Below are 24,760 nucleotides of genomic sequence, written 5' to 3'. Positions count from 1 at the left end.
CCTTTATGCTACTCTACTTCCAGCATCGCATTTCTGTCGGGGTTTTGAGCATGTTGAATTGATCATGGGCTATTGTTGTTTTTTCCCCTCTCCCCCCCCCCCTCTGTAGTGACGGTGCGGGAAGAAGTGGAACCTACATCCTAATTGACATGGTTCTCAATAAAATGGCCAAAGGTGAGAATTGAAAGTGCTGTCGCTTTTTGAGTTCTGAGATGTGGTGGCGTTGTCATGGCAACGCAGGCGCAATATTCGCAAAAAGGGCCTCAGATAGATTAGAGGCAAATTTTACCCTCGCCTGAATGTTCTCGGGGCTTTTTTTTTTATTTTGTTTTTCCGATGTCCACAGTGATTAAAAATGAAGCAAAATTTCAACCCCTGGAGCTCTATATGAATGAATCTCACACATGTGTGGTTGGATTTGTACTTTCACAAATTTACATAACTTTTATTGGCAAAAAATGTTATGAACTGCGCAGTAAGTATTTATTTCGTTTTGCCCTACATTCACTCTCTGTGTGGTATGCAGCAGTTGACATTCACCTGACCGTAATTTGTGTTCAAGGGCTTCTCTTGCTTTGAAGATGACAGAAAACTGAAATATGCAAGTAGAATATTTTGACCTTTTTGAAATATTTCTCTTTATGTCCCTGCCTCCTTTCCTCTTATGTGACTGACTTGCTCAGTCCAGAAGTGTCCACAGTATTCTGGTGAAGCTGCAGAACACATCAACTAGGTCACAGGAGTTTCTATTATATTAAACAATATAACATTATTTTATGGCCTTTCTCTTGCTTCTCTTTAACATCAACCACCACACACACACCTCTCTCTCTCTCTCTCTCTCACACACACACACACACACACACACACACAAACTGTGCTAGTCAAGTTCTTCTCACTACTTACTATTAAGCTAGGAAAAGATTTACCTGCTTATTTTTTACATGTCATGCTTCTGTTAGACATGGGATCAGGAAGAAACACTCCCCCCCCCCCACACACAAGACACTTCAGCAGGAACCAAGCTAAGCCGGGGTGAATACTTTTCACTTCGTACATAGTGTACTTGCTTTCAACCAGATCCCTCAATGAAGACTCCTGAGTAAGTTTAGCATAGCAGCAGGAATTGGTTAAGTAGCAGGAAGAAGAGACTAGGAATAGTAATCTGGAGAGGTGCAAAATGTGGAGTTCTCCCAAGAGATCACTACTGTGCTTTTTAACATGTTCATAAATGATCTAGAGTTAGGGGTGAGCAGTGAGGTGGCCAGGATTGCTGATGACACCAAGTAGTTCAAGATAATGAAAAAGAAAGGGAGATTATGAAGAACTCCAAAAGGATCTCTCAGTGCTGAGTGCTGAGTGAATGGGTGGTAAAATGGCAAATGCAATTGAGTATAAAGAGATGCATGTCAATGCAAAAAAAATTCCTAATTTCACATATACTCTCAGGGGGTCTGAACTGGTGGTGACTGATTAAGATGTTGACCTAGTGTGACACAGCTGCTGTGAGAAAGCTGGAGATCATCAAGAAAGGAACTGAAAACAAAACTACTATTATCATGATTCAGTTATACAAATCTATGGTGCAAACACATTTGGAATATTGTGTATAGTTCTGGGCGCCTCACCTTAAAATGGGTATCATAGAGTTGGAAAGAATTCAGATAAGGCCAACCAAAATCATCAAGGGTATGGAACAATTCTCATATGAGGAAAGGCTGCAGCATTGGAGACTTCTTAGTTTAGAGAAAAGGCAAGTCAGAAGTGACATGATAGAAGTCTATAAAGTTAAGCATGGCTTCTTCTTCTTCTTTGTCTTCCATAAGCACAGTTTTAACAACGAGTCCGTAAGAGACTGTGGAGGCCAATTCTGGATCCACATGTCCTTCCACAGTGGGGACATAGGTTTCCGGGTGGGAGTTGATCACGGTGTGGATTTGCCAAGCGTGCCTTCCTCTTAGCACATTTCTCTCTTGCGTCCTGAGCTTGAGTGTCTTCAAAGCCCATGACATCTTTGGTAAAGGCTGTTCTCCAACTGGAGCACTCGCAGGCCAGTGTTTCCCAGTTGTCAAGTGTTTATACTACATTTTTTTAGATTTGCCGTGGGACAGTCTTTAAACCTCTTTTGTTGACCACCAGCATTACACTTTCCATTTTTAAGTTTGGAATAGAGTAGTTGCTTTGGAAGACATCCGCACAACATGACCAGTCCAACAAAATTGATGTTGAAGAATCATTGCTTCAACACTGGTGATCTTTGCTTCTTCCAGTACACTGATATTGGTTCATCTGTCTTCCCAAGTGATGTGTAAACTTTTTTGGAGACACCGTTGATGGAATCTTTCAAGGAGTTGGAGATGGTGTTTATAAGTGGTCCATGCTTCACAAGCATATAGTAAGGTTGGTAGTACAATAGCTTTGTAAACAAGCATTTTGGTTTCCCTGCAAATGTCCTCAAACACTCTGCACTTCAGTAGGGAGAAAGCCGCACTCATTGAGCTCAGGCGATGCTGGATTTTGGCATCAATGTTAGCCCTTGTGGAAAGATAACTGCCTAGGTAGGAGAAGTGATCGACATTTTCCAATGTTACACCAATGAGTTGGATTCGTGGTGCTGCAGAGGGGTTATTTTGTACTTGTTGGTGCAGCACTTTTGGTTCCAAGCATGTCATGGACAAAGTGGAAAGGGTGTGTGTGTTTTTCTCCTCTTGTAACACTAGAATACATGGGCGCCCAGTGAAGTTGAATGTTGGAAGATTCAGGACAGAGAAAAGACTGTTCTTCATCCAGGACATAGGCTATGGAACTTGCTCCCAAAGGAAGCCGTGATAGCCACCAACTTAGATGGCTTTGAAAGAGAATTGGGCAATGTCATTGTCAGGGAACTACAGATGGCGAGGGAGGAAGGAATGGGAGGTTACTGGGAAAGATCCCCTTTGATCAGCAGCTTTTCGTCTTCAGAGGGAAGGGAAGGGGAAGAAGGGGGGTCAGAGGGGAGTGATTCTGAGAGGGAGGGGATACTTCCGAGAGCCAGTGCCTCTCGTGAAAGGGAAGTAGGAGGGGGCTGGGAAGGTGGCTGTGCTGGCCCCACCTCAAGAGGAAATATGTCAGACGGAACAACTCTCCATGGTGATCGGATCGCTTTTTTGAACTGCTTGTAAATACGCCAAGAAGCAATAAAGAGTGTAAAATGTGGCTGGGCTTCTGGACTGTTACCTCTCCTGAGCGCCGCAACTCAAGGCAGCTGGCAGTTCTGACAGTCATAGAGGTTAAGGCTATCAATGGCTACTAGCCACGATGGCTATTCTCTGCCTCCACAGTTGGGCGGCTATAATGCTTCTGGATTCCAGTTACTGGAAACTGCAGGAGAGGAGAGGCTCTTGTGCTCAGTTCCTGCTTGCCAGTTTCCCACAAGCATCTGGGTGGCCACTTTGCGAACAGGACACTGGACTAGGTGGGCCCATTGGCCTGATGGCTCTTCTTATGTTCTTACTACAGCTTCTGTATTGCCTCTTAATTAACACACGGGCAGAAAAGCATAGCTCATTCTGCATGGCCATGGGGATTTTAAGCTAGAGTTTCTTGAAGAGCAGCTTTTTAAGCTACATGGCAATGCACTTTGAAATTGAGGGGACTTTTAAAAGCAGTTTATGACATGACATGGGGATATGGTAAAAATTGGGGGTGGGGGGGCAGAATCAGGTGGGCACGCCTAAGCTTGCAAGCATGTCTAAAATAGTGTTGAATGAGATTAGCTGCTTGCTTTCTGATAGCTTAGCTTGCGTGATAGGAGGTCAGTAGTACTAAATACTGAAAGGCGAAGCAATGGCTTATATATTTACCGCATATTGGATATCTGTGTTGAGAGGAATGCTGTATTCTTCCCAATGATACCTGCACCTCCAAGGCATGTATAGGAATTAACAACTGATTCTAGGAGTATTCAGTGATTTGCATTACACCTTCGGCTGTAGAAATGCAGTCCAATTCATCATACCAGATAATGATGTGGCTAATAGTTGCTTTATGACGAGAACCATAATATTAAGTTAATAACATATGTGCTAATAAATACCAAGTAGTGTTAAAACCATAGGGTGATCTCCTGTTTTACTCATGACCAGACCCTGAACATGATTTAGCTGGGTATCATCCGGGGGGGGGGTGTTCTACAGTCAGCATCTAAACAGCTCAATACGGAGCTCTATTATGTCCCATACCAGACTCTTTCCAGTAAAGCAAATTATTTTCTTAAATGCTCTAGCCATTAAATGTATGAGAAAACAAATTGTAGCAATAAAATACTACAAACCATGTCCTACAGTTAGCAGAAAAAGGAAAGCTGATTTTGTTCTTGATCAGGCATCCCCCACCTGCGGCCCTCCAGATGTTTTGGCCTACAACTCCCATGATCCCTAGCTAACTAGAGCAGTAGTCAGTGATGATGGGAACTGTAGTCCAGAACATCTGGAGGGCCAAAGGTTGGGGATGTCTGCTCTTGATAATAAACTTTGTGTCCAAATTTTGCACTGAAATAGTGAAGTTCCCATTATTTACTTTCCAAGTGGCCTGGGCAGAACCAGTTTACAGGCCTCTGCCCTAAGGAAAACAGTCTAATCATTGCCCCTTTAAAGAAGCCACTGGTGCTTAGTCTCCTCACCTCATCCCTGAACATCTCTTATATCAGCTGGAAGCCCTAGGAATCAGCATAAGAAAATTTGCCTACAAAGTTGAACACAGAACTTTGCAATCTCAATCTATTCCACTTCATAATGATGCAAGACCTATCACTGATGATCATTTCACTGAGGCCCAAGCAATGAAGATGACAAAAGTATATTTATATGCCACTAAAGCTTTGAGATTGACAAAGTATATTACTTTAAATGTAAATAACTTTTTCTGTAAATTGACTATTAGGGCCAGATTTAATAAGAATACCATAACAACAACAATAACATTTTAAAAATTATTTATACCCCACCCATCTGGCTGGGTTTCCCCAGCCACTCTGGGCGGCTTTATTACCCTGAACATTGTGTAATTTTTCTCTGCCACAGATTCTCATGTGGGAAAAGTTCAGGCATCATCACCATGTGGTAAAGTCATCGATTAGAGTAATCTATGCTTGGTGAAACTGAGGTGTGAAGGTATCTCACCAAACTATAGTGTTCCATCACTATAGTCTTTCAAAGAATGTTGGTTTCCTCTCCATCTTCGATTTCACAGTTCCAAGAGTTGTTTGCTCTACATATGCTACTCTGAAACCCTTGGAGGAAGAGAGATTGCTCTTGAGTTGCTTATGGAATACGGTAGTTTGATTGTTGAGAAATCTAACCTGCATTATCTGAAAATCACCCCCTCCTCGAGCACACTTTTTTCAGATAGTTTAAACATTAAAAAAAAAAACCTCTCATCGGCTCAACTTTGTAGATGCAGCACTATGAAGTCTTTGGTTTCACAGAACTACTCATCAAAGACTGCTTTGTGTGATGAGAAATTCTGCATATATCAAAAGTAATGCATAGCAGGACACCCAACAACTTGATTCAATCATAAATAATGCATCTTAACATATTTACAGTGTTTTCTGCCTTATTTCCAATGATCCTGAAAGATTAGGATACCAGATGATCTAGAATATGGGGTTTCCCCCAAAAAATCTCCTCCTATACATGCCTGGAAATTAGTCCCATTCCACAGGACTTAATTTTTAAGAGACATGCACAGGATTGCACCATTAAGGTGGGATATATAGCAAAGCTTTGTGTGCCATGTGAGTGAATTTTGTCTTGTGCCCTCTTTGTTTCTTGTGCCCTGTCTGTGGCCCAGTTCATGTGTAGTGTTGAGCCAAACTATAGCTAAGTGCAAGCATGTCGATGTCACAGCAGAAAACATGGCCTCCCCCAGTCCTCCCTGTAGGGTGGCCTGGATTGTCTAGAGTGAGTCAAACTATGAACCCAGAATCAGATGTGTCACAAAGCCAAACCATGGATTTTTAATGGGTTGCACGGCAGCAGGAGAACTGAGGGGTCTCAAAGCAGCCAAAGTATCCAAACAATCATGTGTTCATGCTTAGCAATGGTTAGCTTTAGTGTTATGCACAAAGTGTGTGTGTGTATATGTGTGTCCTGTCTTAAAAGGGCCTTGTCTACCTTTTTGTCCATTAGGCAATGCCTCTGAGCTTATCTATACATAGGGATGCCTCTTATTTTCATTTTTGAAATACTGTTGGCTATGTTATTATTTGAGAATGTGGGCGTTGTCTTCATTTTTGGTTTGGGCAACTTGACCTTGCCATGCAATGTCTTGTTTGGTATGACTGTGTTTTCTGTGCGCTGCGCTACGTTATAATTCCCCCCCCCCCTTAAAAAACGAAACGAAACAACTCACTGAGGATCTTTTGCCATTTGTGCAAAAAAAAAAAAGGCATTTCATCTGCTTGGAACATTTGAATTGCAAGTGGCATCTTGAGCTGCCTGTATCAAAGTTATTGAGCTGAGGGAGGGAGCAGACATGCCACATTTATTAGACTTTTGTTAAGCTCATTCCATTTTTCCATCAGAGCTTGCAATGAAAGCAAAACTGCAAAATACATACTGTTTTCTTCACAGAATAGTAAACAAGTAGTATTTTCTAGCTTCGAGCTTTCAACCACTTAAGGGAAGGGTTGACTTTGTTGCAAGAGCTCTAAAGAATGCCATTTACTGACTCCATTGTACCATGTAATGTCAAATTCCATTTTAAGTGTGGGCTTAGTGTGGCACAATGCAAGACAAGTCATGTGAAACTGGCCAAAGAAAAGAGTTGCAGGGTTTTTCAGATTGGTCAGCCCCATTTTGTTCTTGACCTGCACCCCTCTGCCATTGGGGGTGTGCAGTCTGAAATCCCTGACCTGGCGCTTTTGGGCAATTTAAATGAAAGATCAAAGGGCAGAGCGGGCATCTCAGCCCTGCTGAGGTGGGCCTTTCCCAGGCTGTCACACTGTGAGGCAGCCAAAGTTTTTGTTCTGACAGGAATCTAGGGACCGGTCTGTGAGGCCTAGCCCTCCTTTGTCTGGCCTGAGAAGTTTGAGGCCCAGGTTGAGAATCCAGCGCTCATCAAATGATCAAAGGCCTGAAGTCCAGGACATGAAATCTTTCTTTCCATTTCCTTTTCTTAAAGAATGAATTGCACAAGTACCAATGAATACCCTTGCCGTTGCTTTTTCTGTGGTGCAAACACTAACTTTAGAGTCCTTCAGTTCTAAACATAAAAATGTAAGTGCACTTTCAGTCTAGGGCCAGCTGCAAGGACCGCATCTGCTAACATGTTTTAGGAAAAAGAGGGTGGGAGGAAGAAGGGGGGAGGGAGTGCTTTTAAGGATTAAGGCCTTCAGGTTTTGTGTTCTTTTTTTCTTCTTTTTTTTAAGGACTTTTAAGAATAAGAGTAATCTGAGTTCTTGTTCCACACTCTGGTTTATTAGAAAGCAGGCAATAATGGATTTTAAAATCAAAGTAAATACAGCACCACTTAGTTTCAGCAGTGGGAAAGCGAAAAGCAATCAGTAAGATGCTATGGCTCTTCAGTGGCTCTTTAAATAGCACATGTTTAGGAAAAGGGACTCCTTTTTCACATAATTTACTTTTCTATGTTCAAAACAGTTTCCCCTAGCTGACTGTACAAGGCACCGATGCTTGTATTTCAGTACTTTAGAAGTTCGTATTTTCTGCTGTTAATCCTGCCTTTGATTTAAAACAAGAAAAATCGCATTTCAAATGATCATACAGAATTTTAAGAGGGAGGGGGGAACCCAATGGGTTTTGGGTTTGTTTGTTTTTAGTTCCCAGTTTTGATATTGAAGTTACGATTTCATGAGTTTCTCATTCGTCCAGTTTCTCTTCTAACCAGAGGTTCAGCTTCACTTAATATAAATGGTTAGCACAGGAGTACTCCAATAATAGTTGCCGCTAATATTAAGTGTTTCAGGTGTTTTTGTTCTGTGTGTTGTGTAGCAGGAGGGTATATTTACAGATCTCATGATGGCTGGAGGAGAGCTGTGCTGGGAACATACATTCCAGGCCCTTAGTTCCTTTTGTTATTCAAACAGCTGCATAATGCAGTTGTGGAGTGTTTGGCCTCTCATACAACATCATGAAGGGATTTGCTGCAACTCTCTGTGAGGCAGAGGTGCGGAACATATGTGTGTGTGCACACTTCAGATGAATTATGATGCACTTTTTATTTACAACGTGGTCTTTTCATTTCGCGTATTAAGTTACGTTTGGTCTGAAGTGCCATTCCTTACCATTGTAATCATTAAGTGTTGGTTTTTTATGGGGGGGGGGTGAAGAGAGGAGGAAGACTCTTCATACCAAATATCCCACACCACTTTTCTTTTTCTGCAGTCTGCCATGAATACTGAGGGAACAGTCCATGCTACCTATGCAACCACCTTGAAATAAATGGGAGTTAGAAAAAGAGTACAGATTACAAAACTGGAAGATAAATCAGGCCTGCAGCTGTGATGTTGGAATAAAAGGCAGTGTGAAAAGACCCGGACACACAAAGTCACTGAGTGGTATTCAGTTAAGTTTTGCTCAGAGCAGGTCCATTGAAATCAATGGACCTAGCTTAGTCACGTTCATTTCAGTGGATCTATTCTTAGTAAAACTTAAGTTGCGTACCATGTTATCTTTGTCCTCATTCCTAGAACTCTCTCCCATAAAACCAATGTGGTACCCCTTCTCTCTCTTCTTAAACCTTTCCTCAAAAGTCCCCATTTCCTGCAAGTCCTTTCCTCTCTTTTCTAACTAAAATAAAACTACTACAATGCTATGCATAAAAATAAATCCCACTATGTTCAATGGGGCTTCTTCCTGACAAAATGCATATAGGGTTGTAGCATAAAAATGTGAAGTGATGTTCGCTCTCAGTCATCCCTTGCTGCTTCCTCAACTTATAAACTGGGGTTGTTTTATGTATTTTGCTTGTTTTGCCCTGTGAAATCTCACAGAACCTACAGCTAAAAACACATACAGTGGTACCTCAGGTTACATATGCTTCAGGTTACAGACTCCACTAACCCAGAAATAGTGCTTCAGGTTAAGAACTTTGCTTCAGGCTGAGAACAGAAATCGTGCTCCGGCGGTGCAGCGGAAGCAGGAGGCCCCATTAGCTAAAGTGGTGCTTCAGGTTAAGAACAGTTTCAAGTTAAGAACGGACCTCCAGAACGAAGTAAGTACTTAACCCGAGGTACCACTGTACTGTACTTTACAATATAATGTTCAAGCATAAGAACAGTGCTATGCTCACATACTAAAAAAAATGAAATCTTGCATAATTCCTGTATCCCTTATTTCTTTCCACCCATGTTTGAGTATAATGAAGCAATATGGAGCCGTGTTTACAAGCCTGATTCACAAGTCTGCAATCCAGTTAAGCTCAATAATATGTTTCTATGCCGCTTTTTGTCCCACATGTGTTGGCTTAATTAAAATTGTGAATCAGTAATGTTGTAGTGGAAATATCATTAATTTACAGAGTTTTATAAATCTGAAATAATTTTTTTGGCTTCCAACACTGTAACTTTTGCTTCCGAGATCCAATTTCCAAATAAATATCTGCATAGGGGCCACTAGGTGGCGCATCGGAAGATGGCTGACAATAACATCTCTCCGACCCACACGAGGTAATTTGGAGGCTATGATGGGGGTAATTAGCTTCCTTAACCCCCCCAGGATTATGGGGGGGGGACGGCCCTTGCCTGCTGTGCCCTATACCACCCCCGAATTTGTGGGGGTGGGGGCACTAGGCACAAAGCCCTCCTGTGGGATTTTCGGCACTCCTCGACGCCGTCCCCGATTCGCGCCACTGGTTGCAATGATCTTTAAAAGAAATAATTTGGACATGATTAATTGCACATACATCAAGGAAAAAGGGGAGTAAATACTGCTGACAGAAGAGATCTCTGATAACAAGACAACAATAAAATTCGAGAAGAACGTCAAGATACGGTAATGACTGAGGGGGGGGGGAACCTGCCTCTACCTTTTTATGTGATTTAACAAGAATCCCCCTCCCCTAATGAGTCAGAAATTAAGGACTTAAGCTGTGGATTTAAGGCTGTGTGGAGATAAACTTTCGATCCAAAGCAATGTTTCAAGATGAAGCTGGAAAGCTAAGAGTTTTGGAGTGACGCAGTCAGGAAAAAATGCCGTTCGCCATTTTGTGAGGCATTGTGGGAGCTCTTGGGTCTGGGAGGAGAAAGAGAGAAATAGAGTTGTTTACATATCGTGAATCAACTCCTCGGTGGGACTTAAGAGCGACAAATGCCAAAATTTACGATGGACAAAGTGATGTTATCTACGAAGGAGATATATGGAAACCATCTGGACTTAGTGAAGGAACGGGAAATCCACACAGGATTATTACACTTGCTATCGGCTTAAGGAGACTAACAGAAGAGATCGTAAAGGAAAAAGAGAAATTATACGAACAAGATATGATGTGGCAACACCAAGATAAGACTGGATAGAATTATGAACTTTGTTTGGACTGATTGGGACTGATTTGGACATTAACGCAGTAATAAGAAGATGATCTGAATTCCCCTTTGGATCTTGAAGTATGGGTTCCCCCAACAAAATTTAAAAATTTGGCTTTGTAATTCGGAATTTATATGATGTGATTTAATTTGATGTGATTGGCCAGTTAATAAAAATTATTTAAAAAAAACAAAACAAATATCTGCATAGCCCTTTCTTATTGCCATATTTTACAATGTAGTTCTGGGGAAAATATGCAGTGTTATTGATCTGATAGTTCAAAGGATATGAGTGGGTTGGCACAGAGACATAATTACTGAGAAGCCCACAAAGAAAGAGAAGGAGAAAAGTCTTCTGTTCTAAAAAGTAGCTGTCTTGCCTTCTAGGTTTTGAATTTTATTGAATCGCTAAGCCTTGAACTTTGCAGCTCATTAGACCCAGTCAGTTATCCGATGGAGGAAAAAAGTGAAAGCAGCAGAAACAGCCTGAATCTTGCTTTCATTTTTAGGCATATTTTTCACAAGCCAATTTTAGGTCATTTCAAGTAAGAACATTCTATGTTCTCTGAAATACTGCGGCTGCAGTTTTGTCAAAATAGCTCTTTTGCGTTCAACAAAATCTTATTATATATTTACAAAGGCATTATGTGAGTGAGCTGCTTTTACTGTAATGTTAACTGACGATGGAGTTAGCCAGTTTAACACAATTATGCAATATTGTTGGCTGCGGCAAGTTTTTTCAACAGATAGTCAACCACAGTAAAAACTGTGCCTCAAGCCGTATTCAAATGCAAACATGGAAGAAGATAGTTTTAGTTTTTGACTGATAAAGACTATTTAATATTTTTTTTAAGCATGCTTTTATAGAATACTCCCAGCAAGTTCAGAAACATGGTATTATTTTTCAGATGGGTTAAAGCAGCGAGGCCATTTTAGCCAAGCCAAGCCCATCTACCTGACACCTGATGTCAAGCAGAGGGCCTTCTTGGTAGTGGCACCCACCCTGTGGAATGCCCTCCCATCAGATGTCAAGGAGATGAGCAGGGATGCAGGTGGTGCTGTGGTCTAAACCGCCAAGTGTCTTGGGCTTGCCGATTGTAAAGTCGGCAGCTCAAATCAGCATGACGGGGGGAGCTCCCATTGCTTTGTCCCAGCTCCTGCCAACCTAGCATCTCGAAAGCATAACAGTGTGAGTAGATAGATAGGTAGCGCTGTGGCGGGAAGGTAAACGGCGTTTCCATGCGCTCTGGCTTCCATCACAGTGTCCTGTTGTGCCAGAAATGGTTTAGTCATGCTGGCTACATGACCCAGAAAGCTGTCTGTGGACAAATGCCAGCTCCCTCGGTCTGAAAGTGGAGATGCGCACCACATCCCATAGTCGATTTTGGACTGGACTTAACCACCGAGGGGTCCTTTACCTTTGCTTTTACTTTACCAAGGAGATTAGTAACTATATAACCTTTAGGAGACATCTGAAGGCAGCCCTGTATAGGGAAACTTTTTAAGGTTTTATGTTTTATTACCGTATTTTTCGCACCATAGGACGCACTTTTTCCCCTCCAAAAATGAAGGGGAAATGTGTGTGCGTCCTATGGTGCGAATGCAGGCTTTCGCTGAAGCCTGGAGAGTGAGGGGGACGGTGTGCACCGACCCCTCACACTCTCCAGGCTTCGCACACCTCTCTGCAAGCAGCGGGAGCCCAGCGCTGGGCTCCCGCTGCTTGCGGAGACTTGCCTGCAAGCCGAAGCCTGCGCGCGCTGAGCTCAGCGCGCCCAGGCTTCGCGGACCTCTCCGCAAGCAGCGGGAGCGCTCCCGCTGCTTGCGGAGAGCTGCCTGTTTGGGGGCTGGGGTCGGGGAAAGCTCGAGCTTCCCCCGCCCCAGCCCCGCGCCTGGGGGGGGGAATAATTTTCCCCCCTTTATTTCCCCCCAAAAAAACTGGGTGCGCCCTATGGTCCGAAAAATACGGTATGTTTTGTGTATGTTGGAAGCCGTCCAGAATGGCTGGGGCAACCCAGTCAGATGGGCAGGGTACAAATAATTTGTTGTTGTTGACGTCATATGATGTCAGATGTGGAATATGTAAGAATGCAGTTTAGACAGGAGAAGGTTTTGCAGAACTGCTGATCAGCTCATAGTGGTGCTTCCAAAGCCCTATGTGACGTGACTCACCCAGATGAAAAGTCGCAGATTCTAGTAGAGAAATTTGTAGGCACACACAGACTTCCAAACATTATTATAGACAACTTAAGCAAAATAGAACCATTTGAGAAAGGAGCTGGATCATGCACTGCAAGGAGTTGATACTTCCTTGAACAGTTATCCAAGCCTTTCTTTTCATTGGAAGTAAGCAAAACAATTTACTGATCATTTATTTATTTATTTCAGTTAAACATTGAGGGTTCCCCCCCCCCAGCCCTGTGGTATTTAGAATGGAAGAGTTAACAGCAGAAACTATAAAAACTGCCTCATTTATTCAGGGTTGGGACCTTTGAATTGATCACACACAGTCAATATCTTTAGAAGGAGAAAAAAGACTTCCAGAGCTTTAGAAGATTCTGAAAAGAATGAGCTGATATCAATAAGTTTGAAATAGTAATCAATTTGGAAATAAGAAATCTCATGGACTGAAGTCTCAGAAGAGAGAAGTTTTTAGAGGATGCAGGCAACATTTCTGCATGCAAAACATAGTTGTATTTATGAGGTAAATAACAGACACCGCCAGTAGAAATTGTGTGTTGTCTGTTAAAGATAAAAAGGTAAAGTTTCCCCTGCCCGTACGGGCCAGTCGTGTCCGACTCTAGGGTTGTGCGCCCATCTCACTTAAGAGGCCGGGGGCCAGCGCTGTCCGAAGACACTTCCGGGTCACGTGGCCAGCGTGACAAGCTGCATCTGGCGAGACAGCACAGCACATGGAAACACCGTTTACCTTCCCGCTAGTAAGCGGTCCCTATTTATCTACTTGCACCCGGGGGTGCTTTCAAACTGCTAGGTTGGCAGGCGCTGGGACCGAGCAACAGGAGCGCACCCCGCCGCGGGGATTCGAACCGCCGACCTGACGATCGGCAGGTCCTAGGCGCTGAGGTTTTACCCACAGCGCCACCCTCGTCCCGCCTGTTAAAAATACAGCCATACAAAAGATTGGAGAAGGAAGCAAGCATTTTCATCGAAATATCTGTCTTAATCCATAGTTAAGTTTCAAAAGAGCATAGAACTGAGCTCAGAATGGCATGTTTTATGACGGACTCTTTAAATTAATGCTTCGGAATTTTGTTTTATAATTTCCTGGGCATTCTGTGTATTTTGTTTTGTTTGTTGTGTTGTTAGCATATCCTAAATGGGATTCTTCTTGCTAGCTTTCATGGTAGCTGTAAGGAAAAAAATGGAGCAGTGAAAAATTTCTGTATAGCGTTATGTATGTTAATTAAGTTTGACATTTGATGCAGCTCAGAATTGGCCTGAGTTAGTGATCTTCTTGCTTAATCCAGACCTTTTAAGGGCTCTCAGTTTTGTGGCATATGAATGTACTTGCTTGTCTCGCAGCAGGAGTTGGGTGGGCTGCTTCAGAGAATACTGATAATGAAGATCTACATGAAAGGGCTAGCCAAGTAATGCTATATTTATCAAGAAACAAATGCTTTTAGTCAACACAAATGTGGAAAAATAAATTCTATGCATATTTAAGTTCCACATGGAATGTAGCATTTTCAAAGCACCCTAAAGCTGTTAGAACAGGATTTGGTTGTAACTTAATTCACCCCCAAAGGAAGTGCTCTGTGAATGTTAGAGGTGCCCGAAAACCAGCCAGTTGCCCAACTTAGCACATCTTTTATGTGTTTTGAAACCTGAGTAAAATAAAGGTCATTCCGCAGGATCTTCACCAACTTGAAACCTGACATAATACCTGCTATTACAGCCATGAAGGAGCACCAAATGGCAGCAGGATCCAATTATATATATATATGTAATGTTTTAATATATTTCTCTGCTTCAAAAGGGGACTAGGGAGTAGAGAAACAGGGCTCAAAATAAGATGAACATATGAGAGTTCAGGAGCTGTACCTGCTGACCATATTGACATTTTACTAGTTTCTGAGGCCTGCATGCCATAGTTCACGCTCCTTTTCACTACAGAAGTAGCCAAGGCTCCTAAAGTAGTTTTTCTCCACAGATCACAGTAGTTGGCAAGAATGTGTTTGCTAAGAGTCTCATGAACCTGCTCAGGAAAGCTTTAAACTAGATCCTGAGGGAGAGAGACAACATTACTGACAGCAGAAGAACATATGGTACTAGGGATAATAGCTTCACTGGTGCACAGAAAACTGAGGTGGTGCTCCAGAAACCTGCCAAAGGGCAAGAAACTACAAGAAGTAAGCGGCTGGAGGGAATGACTCATGATTTCAGTTATCTCTATACTAATGCACAAAGTATGGGAAACAAGCAAGACAAATTGGAACGTTAATATAGGATGGCAAATATACCTAGCAGGCATTACTGAAACCTGGTGAGATGAGACTCATGACTAGAATGTAAGAACTGATGAGTATAACCTGCTCAAAAGAAATAGACCAAACAGTAAGGGAGGGAAAGTAGGATTATACGTAAAGGGTGTGTACACTTGTGAAGAAATCCATGACCTGTAGCACGGAAGGAAGATTGAGAGTTTATGCGTAAAAATTGTAGGAGACAAACAACAAAGCCCCTTCCAACTCTACAATTCTATGATTCCAATGTACAGTCATACCTTGGTTGTTGAACGGAATCCGTTCTGGAAGTCCATTCGACTTCCAAAAATGTTCAACAACCCAAGGCACAGCTTCCGATTGGCTGCAGGAGCTTCCTGCACACAATCGGAAGCCACGTCAGACATTTGGCTTCCCAAACCGGAACACTCACTTCCAGTTGAGTACTTCCACCATCTCTCAACCTCTTCTACGTTACCATAAGCTCCTGGAAGGAAGGGTATGATACAAATGTGTGAACATGGAAGGTATTAGCGTTCCCTCGGTATCGCTTCTTCCTCTGCAAATGGGTATATTATAAACGCACCCAGACCATGAGGGTTAAACCAAAATGCTTCTATAAATAAAATTTCCCATTCCCCCCCAATTATTCAAAAAACATTAAAAAAAACCCTCAAATTATTCAGCTAAAACTTGTGGTGTTGACAGCAGAGCTTGTTTGGTTGTTCCCACCTAGGATTATTACTCTGCAGCTGTCTGAAATGCAGATTAAGTCAGTGCCTCAGGGTGACATGGGAAGATCGGTCTCTTAGCTGGGAATTAATTGAAATCCAAGTCTTCTGAGTCCAGCACCACATCTGCTAGGTGTACTCTCTGCTGCTACATTTGACAATTTCTTTGAAAAAGAAACAGGTAGTTTTAATACAACCTGAGCAGTAGGTAATTCACTGGGCCTTTTGTACTGCCATTCATTTCAACGTGAACTTTATATGTAAACAAAGTAGGAATAAAAAGTTTAAATGGTAGCCTTTACAGCAGTGGTATTATGGTAAGTCATTTAGGTTCATCCCACGTTGCTGCAGCACCACTTAAAGGCTCAGCAACATATGGAAGGGTCTGATCATGCACATAATTATCACCCAGCAAGCATCAGGAGTTACAACTGGGTGGAAAGAACCATTGCAAATGGTCCCACTCATGTGGTACCGGGCCTTTAAATGTTACAGCTCCCACCCCACTGATGTAACGTCAAAGGCATTAATATCCTAGCATTTTTCTTCCTACATTGTCTTCCCATCCTAATAATATCTTCTGCATATCATATCTATGACTGAATTTTTGTGAAACTTGGAACAATTTCCTTCCAGTAGCACCTTAAAGACCAACTAAGTCAGTTCTTGGTATGAGCTTTCGTGTGCATGCACACTTCTTCAGATACCTGGTATCTGAAGAAGTGTGCATGCACACGAAAGCTCATACCAAGAACTGACTTAGTTGGTCTTTAAGGTGCTACTGGAAGGAATTTTTTTTGTTTTGACTATGGCAGACCAACACAGCTACCTATCTGTAATTGGAACAATTTATAACCCATAGTTTTGTCTGCCCATCTAGGGTTATGTTAATTGGTTTTTAATTTGATTTTGCATTTCACTCTTCCTCCAAGAAGCTCAGGAAGGAATATATATGATCATCCTACTTTATCCTTGCAACAGCTGAGGCTAAAGTAGAGTGAATATCCACTATACCACACTAAAGGAGTAACTAGCTCCTGTTGAATGTTCCACATTACTAAAAGTGAGCGTCACTCAGAATTTTGTAGGCTTTGTCCTGAAAGCACCATGTGGTTACACAGCATACAATTCTGGTGACCCTCCTACAGGCCAGAATTGTTAATCCTCCTGAGATTCGGTAATCCCTGTGCCAGCTGCTTGATGCCAGACTTATTGCTTCCCTACCACACAAGGGGAAAGAGGGCTTAAATCTACATTTATGAATGTAGTTTCTTTCCCTGACCGCCAAACAAAATAGGATCCAGTCCACTTTGGTAGCTTCATTCTGTTGTTCTTAGTGCAGAAATTTTGTTTAAAGTTCCAGTAACGCTTAAGACAACTCACAGAATCTTCTCCCTTCGTGTGCTAACTATATGGTGTTTTTAAAAAAACCACAGCAAGAAGGTACCACTTTGCATTGCAATCTTACACTTAAACTGGTTGTGTAAATCCGCCACAAATATTTATTTACTTTTTTGTGTGTGGTGTTTTGTATAGTTCACAATGTGAGTAGTGAGAGTTTATTATGTAGGATCTTATGAGTCTTCAGCTTAGTCTGTGTGGTTCACACCCCCAGGCCACATGGAAAGGCACGACAAGAGAAAGTGAGGCAATGCTAGGCAAATCAACAGCCTTAACAAAGCAGACATCACTACTGAAAAATAATGGTTTAATGTAAGCATAAATGGATCCTCACTGTGGTAAAAAAAAAAAGACCCTAATTTCAAATATGATCTTGAATCCTAGAAAGAGGACAACTGGGTGAATAGTTCTCAAGGCATTAAACATTTTTTTTTTAAAAAAAAAAAACCTTTTACTGCTCTTTTTAAAGATTATACACATATATAATCTCCTTAACTCATCAGCATTCTGCAAACCACATTTGAGGCAGCTTTACCTTATAGTGCCTATATGAGAACAAAAGGAAGCACCAGAAAGTTAAACTGGCTGCTCATGTTCTTAAAAAATGTACAAGCAAGAATACTAGTACAATGCCCACCTTGCAATTATTTAAAGTTACAAAAGATCAAGACACACACCCCCACTCAAAAATATTAACCTAATACGGATTTTAGTATTTTAGTCCAATGGCAGAAAATGAAAAAATACAGACCCTTCCTGTGTGTGTGTGGTTTTTAAAAATAAACTTTAAAGGTGCCATGTGGGGGAGGGGGGGACCCTACAGCTGTCTGCCTATCTGGCAGCCTTGATCTACTCTTGAGGAGCTTCTGTGCCTGCAAATTCTACCCACTTTTGCCAAGAGAGTGAATGTGGAACACAAATCTTGTTATACACAGAGTGGCTCAGGACTCAAATCACAGACAGACAAGAGCAACCTAGGAACAGATTTTTTGGGGGGGAGGTTAAAGCACAGATTCAAAATGAATCCTGAGGCCAGTTCACACCCCTAATATATACATTTACAATGAGTTTGAAACACTGAGTTAATTGTCAATAAATGCATTTTGCTGCCTGTCAGCATCAATACAGACATCTTTTAACGATTCTTTATCATTTTTTTTCTCAAAAAAATAACTAATGCTAATCAAAGCTATCCTTGGCTTTATTCTTCCTGCGTTTCTGAATGCCAATTCTTGAGCAGCATGCCAAATCTGCTGAGAGATGACTGTATAATTTTCAATTGGGCTCATAGCCCAAAGGGAATCCAGTAGCAGGAGATTGACAGATGGAGCATATATTATCATCACTTTGAACTCAGTCCAATTGGTGATTTATTTTATTTTTATTTCCGGCAGGTGCTAAAGAGATTGATATTGCTGCTACTCTGGAGCACTTGAGAGACCAGAGACCTGGCATGGTCCAGACAAAGGTACTGTCAATAAATCCACTTGGGTTAAAGACCTTAATACTTTGCTTTAGTTCTCCCAAAAGAAAAGGAGGATAGGGCACAATTTAACACAAAGTGCATTCTTTTGTGTTTGCTTTTTCTTCTGAAAATTCTTACTTTTGATCTGGATTGAAATGTTAAATATAGCAATCTTTAGATGACTAAAGACCGTTATCTGAATGGTAGGGTCCATCAAGCATTCTTAGCAAGAAGGCTGGAGTTCAAGAAGAGTTTGGATTTGATATCCCGCTTTATCACTACCCGAAGGAGTCTCAAAGTGGCTAACATTCTCCTTTCCCTTCCTCCCTCACAATAAATACTCTTTGAGGTGAGTGGGGCTGAGAGACTTCAAAGAAGTATGACTGGCCCAAGGTCACCCAGCAGCTGCATGTGGAGGAACAGGGAAGCGAACCCAGTTCACCAGATTACGAGTATACCGCTCTTAACCACTACACCACACTGGCTCTCGAGACAAGATTCTCAAATTAGGACAAAATAGGTTAAACATTACGTTGATGGAATATGTTAAAGAAATACATTTGAAAAAGTTAGAAGTCTTAAGCAGAAGTACTACTAGGCCACAGGAGTAATATAGTACCAGGTATGTATTGGCTTGGATCTAAAACTTCCTTCTTCTCATGCCGTGACACTTCTGCGTATGCAAGTGTGGGTCTCTTGTTTTCACCTATTCCCTCTTCCTGCTAGGACCATAGCCCATGCTGTTCCGAAGGTTTCCCTAATCCTCAAGAGCAAGTTTTTGGAAGTTGGGTAAGGGACTAGAGTGGGAAGTGGAAGGCAGTAGAGCTCCGTTATTTGAGTAGGAAGTATGTTAATGCGAGTCAGGATCCAAGCCATTATCACTTCCAAAAGTGATTTTGATAGGAAAAACCACCACTAGGGAGACAGAACAGGTTGAAATAAAAATAATAAAGTTATGTAATAATAGATTATTTACGCAAATTGAATAAGTAAATGTAAAGTCGTGCCATGATGGGAGATACATATTCCAGCAATCCTCTTTAAAGGTTGTGTGTGTTAGTTATGCAAGTAGAAGACCACTTGCACAACTCAAATGTCTTGCCCACTTCTCTGCAGCCCTATAGCCTGCATAAAGCTTCTCCAGAGGGTGGTTGGGGACTGTAAGCTCTGTTGTATAGGACTTTAGTAGACTGGAGGGATTGTGTGAAATTGCAAGACTCCTCCACCCAGTTTCAGGTGACTCTCCCCCACCTTCTGCAGCAGACCTATAACAACACAGCCCATCCTGTTCAGAGTGGGGACCCAACTCTCTGGAATGGCTTTTCCAAGGGTGCAGAGAAGAAAGTATGATTGTGCAGGCTGTTTTCCGCTCAGGCAGCCATTGGATCCAACCCAACAATTTTAAAAAATGTCTAAGAGCACAATTAGAGTATGATCTAGAATTCTGATTTATTCTATTCATTTACGTTTTGCATGTAGTCACAGATGGGCTCTGGGCTAAAGCTTTTTTAAAAAAATATATTTGAAAGGACTTCAATAGTATCAGGCTAAAGTTATTGATGATCTGGTATTAAAAAAATGGATTCAAGGTTTTGCTCACCTTCCTTTTAACTATTCATCCCCTTGTTAAAATTGCCCAAATTACTTTGTTGTGCCAAGGACACTGCAAACTCTAAATATTTGGCTATGAGCCAGTAATGGGCAGTTTCCAGAGAATTTTGTACATGTGATAGATTTAAACAAACCATGTTCTCTCCCAGCTGAATACAAATAAGGGATGAGCCTCTTACAGTAATTTAAAACAGTGGATTAAAAATCAGGATAGAAATGCCAATTAGAGTGTATCTCTAGGCAAAATAAACAGCAGTGACATTGGGTTTACAAGCAGACATTGCACCATGTTTTCATAGCTCACTGATTGGTGGAAATGATCCCTTTCAGTATGTTTGTAGTTGTTTTAATCATGACTGTTTTCCCTATATTTGGGGTCCAGAGGTTACAGGGGAGACACTTTGCAATCCACATAAAATGAACGCATATTTTCTCCTTAAATTTATATCCCACCTTTCTTCCGTTACGAAATCCGAGGTGGTGCATTTATGGTTTCCAAGTAGTCTCTCAATTATGGTTGTAAATTTTTTAGTGATTTATGTTATGTACATCTGGATCCTGGTGATAAGGATAGACATACACATTTGCTTACATGTAGAATCTTGGAAGTGAGCTGCTAGCATGCAATTCCCAGAGTTTAAGTAGTAAAACCTCTGAAAATCTTGTGACAAAGTTGCACAATAATTGGCCTAAAAGAGGGCTGGGAACGCTGCACCCCCTCCAGATGATGGGGAACTCCCCATCAGCTCTGACCACTGACCATGCTGGGTATGGTTGGTGGAAGTTGCAGTCCAGAAATATGTGGAGAACCACAGGTTTCTCAGCCCTGTTCTATAATCACCCGGTGTTGAAACTAGGAGAGTCTGGGCAGATCTACACTACACATTTAAAGCTCATCCAGTGCACATAGCTTCCCCCCAAAGAATCCTGGGAACTGTGGTTTCCTTCTCACGGAGCTATAATTCCCAACAAACTACAGTTCCTAGGAATCTTTGGGGGAAAGTCATGTGTTTAAAATGTGCATTGGGTGTGCTTTGTATCTCAGGTGGAGGGAAAGACCTTGTGGTGTGGTGGTTAGAGTGTCAGTCTACAACCTGGGAGACCAGGGTTCAAATCCCCACTTGGCAGTGAAGCTCACAGAGTGGTCTTGGAGCCAGCCCACTGCCTCTCAGCCTAACCTACCCCACATGGCAGTTGTGGGGATTAAATGGGGAGGGGGAGAACCATCTACACCACCTTGAGTTCCTTCAGTAAAAAGGTGGGATAAAAATGCAATAATAAATTAATAAATAATTGGGAGCCCCATATGGGCTGCTCTCATTCTCTCAAAGAAAGCAATACACAACGTGTCTCGTTGATTATGTTAGGTCTGAGGCCTGTTTCCTATGTTATGCTCCCTGTTTCCTATGCTTTGCTGGCCAATTTTCCCATACAAACTGGCAGGATTTCCAGGTTGATCACTGCTCACAGGCCATTCGTCTAGGCTAATAGCTAGCATTACTAATGGTGCTGATGAGTTATTTGTAGTTAAGGTCACTCTGAGCTGCAGTGATTAAGCCACACGGTGGGCACACATTGAGTCTATAATCTTAATCTCAGGACATTTTCTTCTTTGCCTCTTTTTTGTTGTTGTTGTTGTTCTGTTCTGTACAGTTAGTCCCTAGATATTTTGCTAAATGTTTCACCAGGATTCCTGGAAATGCTCCAGAACATTAATCCCAACTGTTCTATCTACAGGAACAGTTTGAGTTTGCGTTGACGGCAGTTGCGGAAGAAGTGAACGCAATCCTCAAAGCTCTTCCGCAGTGAGCAACTCGTCATCCCCGGAAGGCTCCCAAGGCGCTCGTCTCCCTCTTCCATTATCCTCGGTCCCTGTGAATGTCATTGGAAACCGTGGCCTGACCTTAACTTGTGTGTCTGCTATTGTAACCACATATCGATAGGGATCTTTACAAACTTCTATTGCCGGTTAAAAGTCCAGCAGTTAATGTATATCCTTGTTCTTGTTATGGTATTCAGAAATAATACACACTGAGACCTTGGCTTAAGAGACAAGAACAATCCCTCTAGCTCCTCTTAACATCCACGATGTTCTGAATCTCACACATTGAAAGCACATGTACACCTTGTTAATAGAAAATACACCGTGTTGTGGATGCGCAGTGCATTCAGTGTATCTTTGGCAACATAGTGCTCTCTTGTGTATCTGTAAACTTCTCCAGGACTGAATAAAAGAGGCAGGGGGCCTAATTATTACTTTTTTGAAAATAAAAAAAAAACCAAGCATAGGGGGTTGTTCTTACAAAGGCCAAGCAAGACCAGAGAACAATGCCACGTGTTAGTAAACACAGCTCCGATTTCTTGCATAAAGAGGCTGCGCCACTTCACGCTGCGCCTTGGCAAAAGGAACACTTTTCTTAACGGTTGTTTACTTTCCATCTTCTGTGCAATGAATAGAGGCAAATCTGAGCTCTTAAGTCCAGGGACCTGCACAGTTAGCACAACCAGGGATAAAAAGTCGGTCACGTTAGCAGGAGCCCAAGTTTCCAAAGAGCACAGCAAACTTTTTTATTGTGAATCACTGCCCTAATAGAGGGAAAGAAAGGCAAAGTAATTGAACTTCACAAGAGGGTTTGAAAGCCCCTGTGTTGGCAAACTGCTGAATGTTGGTTTTCTTTCTTTCCTTTTTTTAGAATTAGAAGAGAAATTGCATCTACCGTTGTGTTTATATCTTGAGATTAATTTACCTTTTTTAAAAATCCAAAAGTGCATGCTTTTTTAAAGACCGGTAAAGAGATTTTTTTTTAGGACTTTCAGTCATATCTGATTGAATTGCTAGCATATAGTTATTCAAAATTACAGCAGGTTCCTTTTTCCACTTGATTCCAAATTTGCAGAATAATTTAAAACCAATAGTAGTTGCCTTTAGTTCTTAATCCACTTACAAGTAGCCTTATTTTACATTATGTTACTTGCACATAAGTGCTTTTAGGATTGCTATCTTTTACTATAAAACTGTCCAATAATTCCCTTTTAAACATAAGAGGGAGCGATCCAGCCTCCTCCTACTGCACATGCAAAGCTGCATACAAGGAGGCTTCCATTCCCCTGGCATTTGCTGATTTCAATTTGCTGATTGAAACGTGCTTTTGCAGGAAACATCTTCATTTGCTTGAGCTTTGAATTAAAGAAGATTACTTGAATTACTGTGTAGTATGCTAGCTATTAATTATTTGTTTCCATGCTTCTGGCACTTAACTGTGGCTCTCAATCTGAGGTGTGTGTCTGTAAATTTCTGTACAGTTATGTTTTGTTTTAAATGTATAATTTGGCTAGAACAGTTAGATCACAGCATCCTGTGAATGAAATCACATGTTTCAATTCTTGAGCACAATCCACCAAGCACAGCTGAAGCACACTCTTGTCGGTTTCAATGGGACTGCCATGGCCCATCCACCGGCCACTACTGCTACGCATCCTTTCTTCGTCACACTTGCAAGCCCCACTGAAATATACAGAAGATGTGCATTAGCAGCGCTTAGAGGATTAGATCCTTTATCTCCATTGTTTAATGTAAGCATCTATGCGGCCTCTTAGTAATTAAAGAATTGTTTTTAAAAGCTCCAGATGTGTTAGTTTTCGTGTGTACATTTCTGCACACAGTTCCTGGCACATGGAAAATGTTTGGTTTGCACAATTCATTAGCGTATTACTCCTTTAGAGCAGTTAAAGCAGACTCCTCTATCCTCTTTGTCTACACCTGCTGTATATTTAGCCACATCCTTTATTCTATGGCAAAAGCACTTTAGATCTTCTGTAATAATAATTAAAATAGAAAGTTTTAGGGTGTGGTTAAGGAAAGGGCCTTTTCATTGGTTATTTTTTCTTAACACGTTTCCTTTATTACTTTAGGAGTTTAGGGAAGGGAAAAAAATCAGTTGAACAGCATCTGCTAGCATTTTGAATTTGATTTACTGGAGGTAAACAGTTTGCTATGGATTTCTGCACACTCATGCATCAACTTTGAGATCAAAGTGTAGATTCCGAAAAGGGAAGCTCGGCATACAGCTCTTTGTTATGAAATCCTGTATTCTTGGGGATGGTATGTTACAGTGGTTCCTCGGTTTTGGAACGTCTCTGTTGACGAACATTTCAGTTTTCAAACTCTGTAAACCCGGAAGTAAATGCTTCGGCTTTCAAACACACCTTGGAAGTCGAACATGCCATATGGCTTCCATATTGAGTTTTCTGTTTTCAAACTTTTCAGAACTCGGAATGGTCTTCCGGAATGGATTACATTCGAAAACTGAGGTACCACTGTACTAGCCTGCAAAGAAATGTCAGTGGATTTAGGTCAAATCATACCATTGGTCCACATCTGGGGGAAACTTGTGCACTGTTTAGTTGGTTTGCTCCCATCTATGTTTCAACCTACATTGATCTCTGCTTTCAACATGGTTGAAAACGACCCTACTTTGGACCAGGATGAGCTGAGTGGTCTTCAGGGTTGAGTTCCCATGATAAAAAAAGGGAATGTTCGGGTGTGGAGAGAACCTGCCCTCTTCCA

General features: G+C 41.7%; 1 protein-coding gene and 1 long non-coding RNA gene across 6 annotated transcripts in view; one reads left to right on the top strand and one right to left on the bottom strand.

Annotated features, from left to right (window-relative positions):
- The window catches only part of PTPRN2 (protein tyrosine phosphatase receptor type N2), a 643,066-nt gene extending 619,249 nt beyond the window's left edge, over positions 1–23,817 (top strand). Inside the window, exons 21-23 of the mRNA XM_079996433.1 lie at positions 110–174; positions 18,512–18,585; positions 21,931–23,817. Coding sequence (XP_079852559.1) covers positions 110–174; positions 18,512–18,585; positions 21,931–22,002 — 211 coding nt within the window. The 3' untranslated portion in view covers positions 22,003–23,817. The remainder of the gene's footprint in view (positions 1–109; positions 175–18,511; positions 18,586–21,930) is intronic.
- LOC307199324 overlaps positions 1–24,760 on the bottom strand; it is a 138,416-nt gene that overhangs the window by 29,494 nt on the left and 84,162 nt on the right. The window lies entirely within an intron of this gene.

Source organism: Podarcis cretensis (genome assembly GCF_951804945.1).
Source record: "Podarcis cretensis genome assembly, chromosome: 12".
In the NCBI taxonomy this organism is placed as follows: domain Eukaryota; kingdom Metazoa; phylum Chordata; class Lepidosauria; order Squamata; family Lacertidae; genus Podarcis; species Podarcis cretensis.
The sequence above is the reverse complement of the archived record's forward strand: the minus strand, read 5'-3'. Positions and strand labels throughout refer to the sequence as shown.